Here is a 12,330-nt window from a genome sequence, read left to right as displayed (position 1 = left end):
GATTTTTTTACATCATACCTCAGTTTAGTCAGTGTTTTCCATACTTAATTGTATTTTTCTCACATTTCAGGCAACGTGGAGCATTCTTGTGTGCAGTCTAGGAGTTAAAATGCCAAAATGTGCCATGCCATAATGCCTTTTTTTTATTCCTGCCCTCTTGGATTCTCTGTACTGTTCCTTGTACTGTTCGCAAAATCGAGTTCTTTGCTTCACTTTTGAGCTCAAAAATACTTAAGCACCTTAACAGTGTGGATGGGCAAGAGAGAGAAAAATATCCACCAATTGTCTGAATGTGTATTTCTCTTGCCGCTTTGCCTCTCTGTGCATTTTCCCTGATTCATGCTGTTGCTTCCTCTGTTTCTTTCTTTCTTGAATGTACAATGCCTTCGGGAGGCGAGGGAGTCAAGACCCCCTCCCCCCCCCCGCCTGCAGGCACCAGTAGAAACGTCAGTCATAATAATGTAAGATGCAGCACATGATAAAGATCGAGGGCGGCAACGTCTTCGGAGTGTGCAGGAGACAAACTGGAGGCTGGTGGCGCAGCGCTCTGCAGTTCTCCTCAGAAATGCCTGGGAGCTCTCTGTCAGTCACAGCATGGAGAGGAGGAGCAATTGTGCTCTCCATCATATCTTCATCGTTACAGCGCCGTTAATCCTGGGTTCCTTATTAAAAGGGATCGTTGTGCTAATACAAAATGGTACCTTCTGTCAAATGTTTAAGCAAATATTAATTGCAGACTTGTTTGTATTGATTAAATCAAATCGAGGCCCCGGTTGGAGGGCCGCTTTTGATACCCTCTTTGATGCAGCAGGGGCTGCAGCATGCTGCACTTTTTCTAACACGTTTATTTATTTTGCTGTCATGTTGTTCCTTCACATTGTGACGCGTCTGTCCCGGAGGAACTTACACGTTAATATATTTACAGGAGATCTGCTTGACTTGCACAACTAAAAGCCTGTCTTGTTTATTTTGGCTTACATACAATCAACATGATTTGGTAACTATAATCTTAAATGCTGCAGATTTTGCACAGTTTTTCCAAGTTGGAAATCAAAAAGAAAACCTGCTTAAACTGTTGAATATCCTGATGAGCTATGTAGTCTGATCTTGTTGCAGTGTTCAGACAAAAACCAATGGAAATGATCTTTGTTACAATGATTTGTTTTTGTTAAAATCATTTTTAAAAATACCAAAAGGCCGCCTTGTTTCATGCATCCTGATTTCATCCTTATTTTAATGTAGGATTATATGAAAAACGTTTTAAAAATGATTTCTTGAGGTTTTTTTGTGTATATTTGAGGCACTTTTGTGCTTATGTCCATTTCTGATTCTCCACAACAGCTTAGATAGAACTCTTATAGTTGTTCCTTATCTACGGTTGTCTTTAGTTACAAGTTTATTACTTTATAAACAATTTATTTTGCATAAAGAGCTTAAAAATCTGACAGGGTATGTTTGTCAATCAACTAGTCAATTAACAGGACGTTTATTAGAGAATCAAAATCTAGGATCTTTTGGGGTTCTTACGAGGAGTTGCTCCTTTTCTTTTTAATTATTTGGACAAATGTTATTTATCTTTAAAACATTTAACAGTGTGTAACAATTGTTTGACCATTTCATTCTGTAGACTCATATGTTTTGGTAATGGGGAGGATTATTTTCACAAACCAATCCATTCATCAAGAAAATTATCAGCGCATGAATTTACTATTAAAATAATTTAAATGAAAAAAAAAAGTTACAAATTTGCTCCAACTCTACAAACAACTGCAAAAATCCTGCTTTTGCGTGAATGAGTGATGCAACGTGCTGCACCAGACTCGCAGCATTTGTATTGACGCAGGTGTAGAATGGAACATTTTGTCACAAGAGCGACTTGAATTCAATATTTTTTTGATACTTTGTTAGATATTAAAAACTCAGAATTGTAAGTGTTGAAATGAATCAAGCCCCAGTCAAACATCAAACACACCGTCGCAACACTGGCGCTGATGTAACTGATGCATCAAGAACAAACTTTAACCAAACATTTTGTAGATCGGCTCTGGTTATAAAACTAATCAATCAATCTCAAATCAAGCGTCATCTACATCTAATGCCAGTTTGTGTTTAGTTAATGCCATCACGTGTTTGATCCAGCGGTAATAAAGGGACACGCGGGTGTAAACGCCATATTTCCCTAACTGCGCGCATTCTTCCCCCCAGCTCACGATGCCCGTCAGGAACCACGTGTCACGGAAGCGGTTTGAATGGGGGCCTCCGCTGTCCCCCTGGCAGGCGTCTTTTCCCTCGTCATAGTATCCCGCGCAGAACATGAAGGGCGTGATCCTGGAGCTGCTGCTGCGTTTGCACTCCGTCCGGCGCGTGTAGGGAACCTTGACCTGCTGCAGAGAGCTGGCCGTTAATCCGAGGAAGCGCGTCCGTCCCCAGCCGCTGACCGTCGCCGGCGACGACGCCTTCACCAGGAACTCCGTGAAGGCCCTGGGTCCGACGCAGATGGGCCTGACTGTTGTGGAGAAGGCGATCGGGCTTTGGAGGAGAAGCAGGGCGATGTCGTGATTGTACGGGCTCGCGCTGGCGTTGTAGCGTGGGTGTGGGTGTTCCTCCAGGACCCGGTAGTCTCGCTCCGTGTCCTCGTGGATGTTGACGTTGTGCTCGCCTGAAGGGACCAGGGAGGGATGTCAAGCCAAAGAAGAACTTCCCCTTCAAGGTGTAATAAATTCTGACATTATTCTAAGGAATAAATCAACTAAATTTACGGCTTCGCGCTGCAGTAAAAATGATTTATTCTTCACGAATCACTTAAACTAAGGTTCTGTGAGTCTTACCCACTCTGATGACGTAGGAGTCTCGCGCCTCCATCAGGCAGTGAGCAGCAGTGATTACCCAGCGCTCACTGAGAATCGAGCCTCCACAGAATATCACGCCGCTGTGAAGATGGACCACGGCGACCTGAGCGGGACAGGGGTTACAGGAAAACAGGTCAACGATGACACGCAGTGCAGCTGCTCCGTCTTTTCCTGTGACAAAGCCTCACATGCTTGCCTCTCCAGTACCTGCCACGGAATCTCCCCAGGAAGGACAAGCGCTCCACCGACGATGCGTACAAACGGGAAAAGAGGCCCGTCGCCGGGGTCCTCGCTTGACTCCAGTCCATTTGGTGACTGGGTTTCTGCAGAGACGTCCGTAGCTAGAAAGGGCCCAGCGTTACTGGCGGGAGTTGAGGACGGAGGTGTCGTCACGGTGGCGCTGACGGTCGGTGATGAAGCTGTGGTGTTCAGTACGGTTGCGTTCAAACGGCCGAACAGGGACCGGCCGAATGTTGAACTCACTTCTGTCAGGGCTGTTATACCACACGCGAATTCAGCTGATGACGCAAGAAAAGGGAGCCACAGTGTAATTAAGGGGAACATCATCAGGAAAGATTTAAATTCAACACCCGTCCATACCTTCAGGCTCACAGTTCAGCCCGTCCCCCATCAGCCTGTATCCTGACGCACAGGAACATTTCGCTCCGAAGGTTCCCATTATCTCACAGAAGTGCAAACAGTCTCCGTTGTTCACGTCACACCTTTTAATCAAAGCTGAGGGCAGAAAGGCTGAATGAACAATTATGACGCCCACGCATTGCAACTCCTCCTGTGGGATTCACTAGAACCATTCTTCCTGTTCATTCCTTCCTGAAGGGCTTCAAGTAAATGTGACGGGGGGGACGAATCCGGTTCACGTTCTGTGCCAGTGTGACCGGGTGATTGGTGGTAATTAGCAGGCAGGTGTGGGGGGGGGAAGCACCTGTAATCCATTGCCACTGATGGGGCGGGGCGTATATAGGCGCTTCCCCTGCATCGGTTCCAGTCTCACTCTCTGTCCGGCTGAAGGGTGCGTCAGTGAGAGTGAGCCAGCTGGGTGCGGTCGTCTTGGAGGCAGGTAGAACCGACTCCGTTAACACGGTTCCATGACATCTCTGGGTAATGCGCTTAATTTTTAATTACAGGGGTTTATTTTAATAAAGGCTGGCGTGGAGTGTCACTGCCTTGCCTCTTTGTTTGTGTTTATTTCGTTGTAGGTCTTTCTTTTACTAGGTTGTTAGCTTCCTGCATTGCATGTGTGTGTCCGTATTGATTAGGGTTATTCTGGCGGGTGGTGGAGAAACTGTTTAGTTATTCTGCATGTTTTCCTTTGTGTGTTTTGTTTAGACTTTAGTTCGAGTGTGTTTATATTTCTTTGTGGATGTGAGCTCTGAATTGGATTTCCAAATATGAAAAATAAAATAAAGGGACGCCTGGCTGTTTCCCGCTCGACACTGAGATGCGATCTTCGCTAAATGTGGCTCGTGTAGCATCGAAATAAAATTTCCTCTGGTCCCATTTCAAAAATCAAACAACTGGGCTTCGTCTTACCGATCTCACAGGTCCTGCCCGTAAATCCAGAGGGGCACGTGCAGCTGTAAGAACCCAGGTGGTCTTTGCATGAACCCTCGTTCAGACATGGGTTCGATTTGCACTGATTGCCGTCTAAAAGAAATCCAGAAACAAAACCTCAGGACACAAAGACCCCCCCCCCCCCCAAAAGAAAACCTGCAATGTCTCTGCTATTGTCCGTTTGGGTTGGTGCGACAGCTTACCTACGTGTCCCACCCAGAATTCCATCTAAATTGCAGATGGATGAGAGTGAGCAACAAGTTGTGAAATATGAGCGCCTCGCCAGAAAAAGCACCCACCGTCTTTTCATCGTCCTCAAAGACCTCCCTGGCTTCCTCCAGGTCACACTGCTCCTCCATGCACTCCCTTTCCAGGTTGCCATTCAGCAGCTCCTCAAACACACCGGTGTTGTGGCGTTTGTGTCTCTGCAGGACTTTGTCGGATGCCTCACCGGACAGGAACACCGGGCCTGAGGCTTGGGTTTAGTTGGCAACAATAAAAGAGTAGAGAGACATTGCTTTACAGTAAATCACGGCAGCAGTCCTCCACCTGTCATATACATATGGTGTACTGACAACACCAGGCACAATAAACCTTCAAGTGAGAGTGATGCATTTCAGCATCGTAAAGAAAACCTTTACCCCCAGAGACCAGCTGGAGGTCCAGAAGCAGGAGACATAAGAAAGACAAAGAAAACGGTGCCATTCCAAACGGCTCAGGGATCCACACACCGACACACCGGACAAAGTGCAAATCCCTGTTTGCACTCACAGTTCTAGTTGCATGTTTGTTTAGAGAAAACCGTCCTGCCTCCACGTGGTGAGAGCCAGTGTTTTGACAGTCCTACGGAGAAAGAAACTTTATTTATAAATGAGTAAACGTTAATGAAATCCTGGGGAGACTTTTACGATGACAGACTCACAGAACTGTTTTTGTAACGTGGAAACCATGACCTCTGATCCCGACCTCCGCTTTCAGGCCTGTTGTCCTTCGGGCTCAGCTAAACTTTGATCTTTTTTTTTTTTATGGCTATCTTGTCTCATGCTTTTCATGGTAAATTACGCATGTCTTAGTCTCCTGTCTGTCTATGCCCGTGGAAGACACGAGTTCATTAACTGCACCTTGGGCTTTTGACCAGAAGATGGCGCACATGCTGGATAATGAGCCAGAGAATCCGCCTGCATGTGAACACAAGACTATAAAGACTGAAAAAAAGAAGATAGATCTTCATTTTTCTGAATGGAGTTTTACTAGTTTATCAGATGTTGTTCCCGTTTCTCTCCTGCTTATAAATGTATAATCTATTTCTCCAGGTTTAAAAACCAGGAAGTCAAATAAAACTCCATAAAATGGTGATTTTTATTTGTCATTTCTGACAAATAATTCACAATATCTCCCAGGATCTTCTGAGATGGCTTCCCTCACTGTTTGGTTGGTTTGCTTTCCACTTAGCCTGACCTGAAGCGACAATGTCCCACATGAGAGTTGTGTTTCCAGTGACCTTGGTTCTCCACAGAGCAGCAATGAATAATGTATTTGAATGGTGTGACCCCCCCCCCCCCCCCTCCCCATCTCTAATACTGTTTCCCTTACTGGATTACAGAATGAGGCTAATTGCTGCATTTATATTTTTGTTGGTGCGTTTAGTCGTCTTCATCTTCACTCTGTCCCAGTGAGTTGGGTCTGCTTGGCCTTCTTCATGCTCCGTGTGTTTACAGCTAGAATAGCCTTTTGTTTAGTGTTTTTGTTGGCTGATTGATTTGGTCAGGCACTTCCCTAGTGTGTGTGATACAGTGAAATAAAACCTGTGCTGATTCAGCACCCCAGCGTAACATTCACCTGAAGTGGTCTTAAGTGTGGGATGCAGCCGGTTCTGAACCCCCCCCCCCCCTAGAGGGGGGGGGGTCTGAAGTCTTCTCGAGGGTTGGCAAATATTGACCGGAGGCATTCATATTTCATTAAACCGTTCAGAGGTTGAATCATTTATTTGCCAGTGATTCTCACTGTCTGCTCAGTGCAGGAGCTGCGAGGTCATTTTCATCCGGCAGGGATTTCAGAGTAGTTTTCTGGGATACATGGGGACAGCTGATATTATTCCACATCCTGATGCAGTGTGTCATCTTGACAATCTGTACTTGACTCATTGAGTCATCAAAGTAAGTCCGAGCATCCCGGGGAAGCAGTGGGCTTCATGAACCACCTGTCAGGTGGATCAGTCTTAAGTGGGGGGGAAGTTAATGGGTGCAGCTCTTTGATTTGAAGGAGAACACAGCAGTGCGTTGAACCTGCTAACAACGCCTGGATGGATGGAGGAGTAAATGGCAGAGTGCCAGCGGCACCGGAGGCATCGAGATCATTTCCTTGAATATATTCTGAATGTGAGACATGACTGGTACAAAAGCTGCAATCCGTGGAACGGCCGAGCCGATGACGTTTTCTGTTATAGGGAGATGTGACGGACGTACGACATAGTCTCACAGCCCTGACCACTTTAGTTTTGGAATGACTTGCCGACCCCATTCTAGCCTTTGCCTGACCTCTGTGAGGTTCAGAGATAAATCAGAAGGTCCCACTATAAGTCCATCACTTTTATGTGAGTGGATAGGTGAACATAAACAGGCACACGCATTCTCAAGACATTACTCAAAGAGCTTTGGCAGATTTTGAGTGCGAGGCAGGAGACAGCTTCTCATAACTCACATTGCAAAACAATACGGATTCAGCGATACGACCCACCACCCCCCCAGTAACACAGCCAAACTTAATACCCTGTCAGAAACACTCAGAATCTGCTGTCAAATTCTCCTGCAAAAATAATGATGCATTAATCACAGCCTGACACGTCGCCGCTTGTGCTGCTAAATGATTTTTAGGACTGATCCCTCCCAGCACCCGTACAGACTCCTCAAATATCACCTCGGGGTTCTCCATCCGGCCAAGTTGCAAATCAAGCAGTGCCTCTGAGAATGGTCCTGTGTTAGTCTGCCTTCCCACGCAAGTGATTTATGGTACAGTTCAGCGTGCAGACGAGGTAACCGGCTGTTATCCACCGGGTTGGAAGCTGATTTTGAAGTGACAATTTAACTTCATTAATTCATAATTCTTTCAGGAAAAGAGGCTTGTTTCACACGTATTTAATTATAAGCTCTGTAAACATAATTTATCTTGAAAAACAATCAAAGAAATCAATTTTGACACGGCATGCACACCCCAATGTTCACCTTCCAATGTGCTCCAGGTTAAAGCCTCAAACACACTGTGTTTAAAATCATCCCCAATAGCAGGAGTCCTTGCTGGGAGACACCAGCCTCCTCCCTCCTTGCCCATGTGTGTCTGTGTTACAGGGCGTGGCTGGAACGCCTCCACACCTTCTGCTTCTCTGCACACCTGCTGTTTATTGGCCCGATCAACCTTTATTTCCTGCCAATAAAAATAAAATACAAATAAATTCACCTATTTTTATTTCAATGTGTCATTGCATTCCATTGCGCTCATCTTATTTCAATAAAGTACAGTCCTCTCCACATAATTAGAAACCTAATGAAGATGTCCAGATATTAGGGGCAAGAATAACAAATGTTTTTCTTTACAAATGTAAAATAGAAATTTGGTTTGGCGTGGTCAATTCTCTCCACTGGCTTCCTGTCCAACCTCCCTCTCTCCAGCCCTCTCCCATTCTCTGTTCTTGATTTCCACTTCTCAATATAAGCTCGACATAGCATTTATTTGTCTCATTTTGAGCTAAAATATTGTGTGAGGCGTTTTTCTACGTTCCCTTTAAGAAAAACTGAAAATCCAGTTTATATGTTTGAGTTTTGTCAAATTCAAAATACCAGACATACTGTAAACACGAACTGATTCATCCCTCCTTTTGCTGATGATGCAGCTTCTTGTCTCAGTTACAATAAAGAAATAACTGAACACAGAAGATTTTGCTTCATACTTTAAGTGTTACTGTTCAGACAGCCCACAGCTTGTCTAAAATGTCTCAGGGAGATTTGAGCATGTGAAGAAAGTTTGAAAGGAGTCCTGTTCCCTCTAAAAATAGCAACAAATAGATCTTGTAACCCTCAACCAGCAGATGGGCTTTCCCTGCGGCCACTCGACAGACCTGCCGGCACTGAGAGGGCATGACTCCTGCAAAAGTCAGACCTTCCTGATTTTAAACTGATGAAATGAACCGAACAGTATTACTGTACTGACCTGAAAGGGGGACGAAGAGGTGAGAGAACATTTTGGATTGCTGGTCTTAAATGTTGTTCACTTTCACCACTCTGGAGCGGTTAAACGCAGCTACAAGCGAGGGATGAGGTGTGACCTCGAGGACTCATTTTTCCAAGATTTAAAGGTAAGAACATGCTTAAAAATCAACTCACATGTCGCGTGAATTATAAGTGAATAGTGTTAGCGTGGGGGAAAAAAATAATAAAAAAAAATCACGGCCAGCATTCCCTGTCGAAGTTAATGAAGGGAAAAACGATTTAAAAACTTTGCTTAGGAATGTATTTAAAGTTTATCTTCAAAGGAAATTCCGTTAGAGAGTTTCAAAATAAAACAATTTCCTTCATTCTGAGGCGATGGCACAAATCTCAGTGAAAGAAATGGGCGGGGCATCTGGAAGTCAAACCTTTATTCAGAAGAGAGGAGCCCGCCCCTTAGGGAAAATAGGCCGAGACAAACAAGATGCTGTCTGAGGCTGTGGCGGCTTCAGCCTTTGTTAAGGAACACACCGGTAGGATCAAATGTATTTCCTTCAACAAAATCAACAACTACTTTCATGAAAAAAACAACAATCTGCGGCTGTTATATGCATTTCTCTTTCCATTTTTAGAGAAAGTGGACTTAGATGAAGCTTTTATTGGTGCCCAAACCTAATCTGTAATTAGCAAACTTAACACACCTGTTCAAAGTGTGGTGAGCAGAGAGACCGTCTGTTCATAAAGACGCGCTTCCCTCTAGAATCGATGGATTCACGTTTTTTGAGACGGCATCTTTGTGAATTGAGCCTGTTTTGCAGAAATATTTAAACACAACGCGATTGAAGTCAACTTTATCCTTTCGAAGTAAAACGGACTCTTTTTGTCATGCAACATCCATGAAGCAAAAACAAACAAACAATTATTAGATAGGAAGAAAATGCGCAGGCTGTATATGAATGGGATGACGCATTGCCCTGTGAAGGCAAGCTGAGTGAGACCAACGGCAAAGCTGGTGCGCTCCGTGCAGCTCCATCTCCCGCTTTGAAGCGTCACCGCGTCGGCAGCGCGGCTCAGCCTCCGGCTGCGTTCACGGATGGAGCTGACGGAATTGGTTTTCTCTTTCGCTGCACAACAACAAATGCCCTCGGTGTGAATCTGCGCTGTGCGTGTGCGGAGGAGGCGGCGCTGCGCTCCTCTCAGATCCGTGTATCCTGTTGATTCTGCCCACCGAGCGTGGCGCACAGCTCCGCCAAAGACGATCTGGTCGCTGCCGCCGCCGCCGCACTGGATGGCATTTCTACCTCGGACTGATCGGCGTTTTCATCTCGTGTTTTCTTTGTCTACGTCAATAGACGATCTCTGGGAGGACAAACGATCTTCCAGGTTTTGTTGCTCCTCTCCTTTGTCAGAGAGCAGGTCGTGATTTATTTTTTGCTGTATGCAAAAAAACGGGATTCGTGGTGGGAGCGTTTCTTTTCATCCATGCCCGTTGATGTAGCAGAAAACGCGGAGGAGATAAGGTAGATTCTGCTCTGCGCATTGGGCCGTGGGTCTGCGGCGCGCCGGTGTGTTTAGAGCGCATCCACACTTGGATGTTTTCATTGATCCCGGATCCCGACTCCAACGGAACGCTTTGATGAATGCATCTCTCGCTCTCTCTCTCTTCACAGAACCCTTATCTCAGCACCCGGAACCTTCGGCGAGGATATCACCGAGAGCAATCGGCGTTTGAAAGGCTTTGGGTTCTTGCCTAAATCGGGAATTACACATCCAAACTGGGATCTATGAGCGGCAAAGTGGCGAAGCCTAAAGAAGACAAGGATGCTTCCAAGGGTAAGACGCGCGGATTGCCTTGAACGCGCTGTTTTACTCCTGAATCACAGGTTCCCCTTTACCGCGACCATGCCCCCCCGCGCCCCCCCCCCCCCATTCATTCCTGCCCGCTTGGGGGAAATCTGGACGCAATAGCGACTGGTGAGCCATTCCCAGCATGGTGCATGTGGTCATTGTCTTGAGATGAGGACTGGAGGCCTTTGATGTCACATGCTTTGCTTGCATCGACTTGTTGATGGTCAAAAACGGAGACAATTAGGCAAATAATTAATATTCTGCATTAAAAAAAAAAAAGGTAATCATTTTGACCATAACGTGAAACATTATAACGTTGGAATAATGGGTCTTGCTACATCGTGTCACTGGCATCCTGTTGAAATGTCCCTTTGTGTTAATGGCTCGCACCTTTTCCGCATTCTGATCCGCACATCTGTCCAGCTGCGCAGCGCGGAGCCTTCTCTCTCTCTGTGAAACGCAGTTTATGACATTTAACTTAAAATACGGTCCAATTCATGTCGGAACAAAGAAAGTGAAGCGTTTCTTTGTTGAATCGTCATTGTAGCCGCGCCATCCACACCGTGGGGCTGCGCGCGGCACTTTTACGCACTGCCACTATACGCATTAACGGCACCTTCTCCGCTGCGCTCTTTTATGTCAAACCATTCGAAATATTAGCCAACTGATGGTGCGGGCGCAAGAATGACGCTTTGTGTCGTTATATTCGTCTCCAGGTGTTTCCTACGTGAACAAACAATTTATTTAACCAAATATTTGGTTAAAACATGTTGAGAAGCAGAGTGGAGAAGCTTTCATGGCACAAATGCAACATAATCAAGAGAGCATCCATTACAGACTTTCTGTTCAAGAAAGCCACAATATTATAGTTTTATCACTTTAAATGTATGTTTCTTGCATATAGCTCACAAATACCGCGCATTCATGACAGTAAAAAACCAACAGCAGTTGTGAATCTTCGCGTACTTCATCTCAGGGTAGAACATCAATAGACTTCCCTCTTGTGTGTGCGTGTGTGTGTGTGTGTGTGTGTGTGTGTGTCAGCCAGTAGATTCATGTCTACCTTCCGCTGCAGGTCGGAGAAGGGCAGAAGCCATAAGTCTCGCATACTTGCAGGCAGATTAATTCAATGCAGAGCCAGCCTCAGAACTGAATCAATGGATGTTCAGAGATGAGTTTGGAGCTGCTTCATTAATCACCATGCAGGCAGCTCTGTGTGTGCCAGAGCACTGACAGCAGCACTCACTGGCAGAACCGCACAGAGTTTACATGGCCGTTAAAATCTTTCCCGCTGGCGTGGCGTGTGGTCGAGGGCGGATTGTTTTTATGTCGTCAGCGTCTGCACTGTTAGCAGGAAGATGCAGTGTGAAAAGAGTCAAGTTATAAGTGTGTAAAAATACCAGCATTTGCCTGGTTACTCATAAAATTACTTCTGAAACTTGGAGTGGCCACTTGCGGAACATGCCAGTTCTATATAGCCAACAATCTGTTCATCACGGCACAGATAGTTTGCCACATGTAAAATGTGGGAGTTGCTGAAAACGTGTTCTTTGGAAGTATTTGCAGCGTTATCGTAACAGAGTTGATCAATGTCCGACGCTTTTTTCAGATGGTGATGCAGATTTGACTGCCCCCCCCCCCCATTGCTTTTTCAAAACGTTAGAATTCAGAGACAGCAAATGTGATCTCACAAGTCGGCTAAAAGCTGCTTGCAATTCTTTATCTGAGATATTGACGCTGATGAACAATAAAAGCAGGCTCGGACATTTCATGATTATGATGCATCTGAGCAATTTCTTTAAAACAATCTACTACCAATTCTGAAGGACTTTCATGAATGCAATCCACGTTAAATAAATCAA

The 12,330-nt window shown here is 45.4% G+C and overlaps 2 protein-coding genes across 3 annotated transcripts in view; one reads left to right on the top strand and one right to left on the bottom strand.

The window, feature by feature from the left end:
* Positions 1 to 2,075: 2,075 nt before the first annotated feature.
* Positions 2,076 to 5,573, bottom strand: f9a (coagulation factor IXa). Its single transcript, XM_068740683.1, has 9 exons — positions 5,484 to 5,573; positions 5,063 to 5,264; positions 4,721 to 4,896; positions 4,625 to 4,649; positions 4,401 to 4,514; positions 3,450 to 3,584; positions 3,057 to 3,367; positions 2,829 to 2,952; positions 2,076 to 2,659 (listed from the first exon to the last, which is right to left on the bottom strand). The coding sequence occupies exons 1-9, from the start codon at positions 5,571 to 5,573 to the stop codon at positions 2,076 to 2,078; spliced, it is 1,761 nt and encodes a 586-aa protein (XP_068596784.1).
* A 2,972-nt stretch (positions 5,574 to 8,545) lies between these two features.
* Positions 8,546 to 12,330, top strand: part of fgf13a (fibroblast growth factor 13a) — a 49,331-nt gene continuing 45,546 nt past the window's right edge. The window contains exons 1-2 of one of the 2 annotated variants that reach the window (XM_068740834.1): positions 8,546 to 8,769; positions 10,291 to 10,453. In XM_068740834.1, coding sequence (XP_068596935.1) covers positions 10,405 to 10,453 — 49 coding nt within the window. In that variant the 5' untranslated portion in view covers positions 8,546 to 8,769; positions 10,291 to 10,404. The remainder of the gene's footprint in view (positions 8,770 to 10,290; positions 10,454 to 12,330) is intronic. The other variant, XM_068740835.1, reaches the window with a different exon arrangement.

This window comes from Brachionichthys hirsutus, chromosome 6, assembly GCF_040956055.1.
Source record: "Brachionichthys hirsutus isolate HB-005 chromosome 6, CSIRO-AGI_Bhir_v1, whole genome shotgun sequence".
NCBI lineage: Eukaryota > Metazoa > Chordata > Actinopteri > Lophiiformes > Brachionichthyidae > Brachionichthys > Brachionichthys hirsutus.
Note: the sequence above shows the minus strand (reverse complement) of the source record. Positions and strands in the feature narration are given on the sequence as shown.

Coding starts and splice junctions, on each gene's coding strand:
- f9a (XM_068740683.1), bottom strand. CDS start 5,573: ATGTGCGCCATCTTCTGGTCAAAAGCCCAAGGTGCAGTTAATGAACTC. Junction 5,265..5,483: donor GACAGGAGACTAAGACATGC/GTAATTTACCAT, acceptor CTTTCTCCGTAG/GACTGTCAAAACACTGGCTC. Junction 4,515..4,624: donor ATTCTGGGTGGGACACGTAG/GTAAGCTGTCGC, acceptor GATTTCTTTTAG/ACGGCAATCAGTGCAAATCG.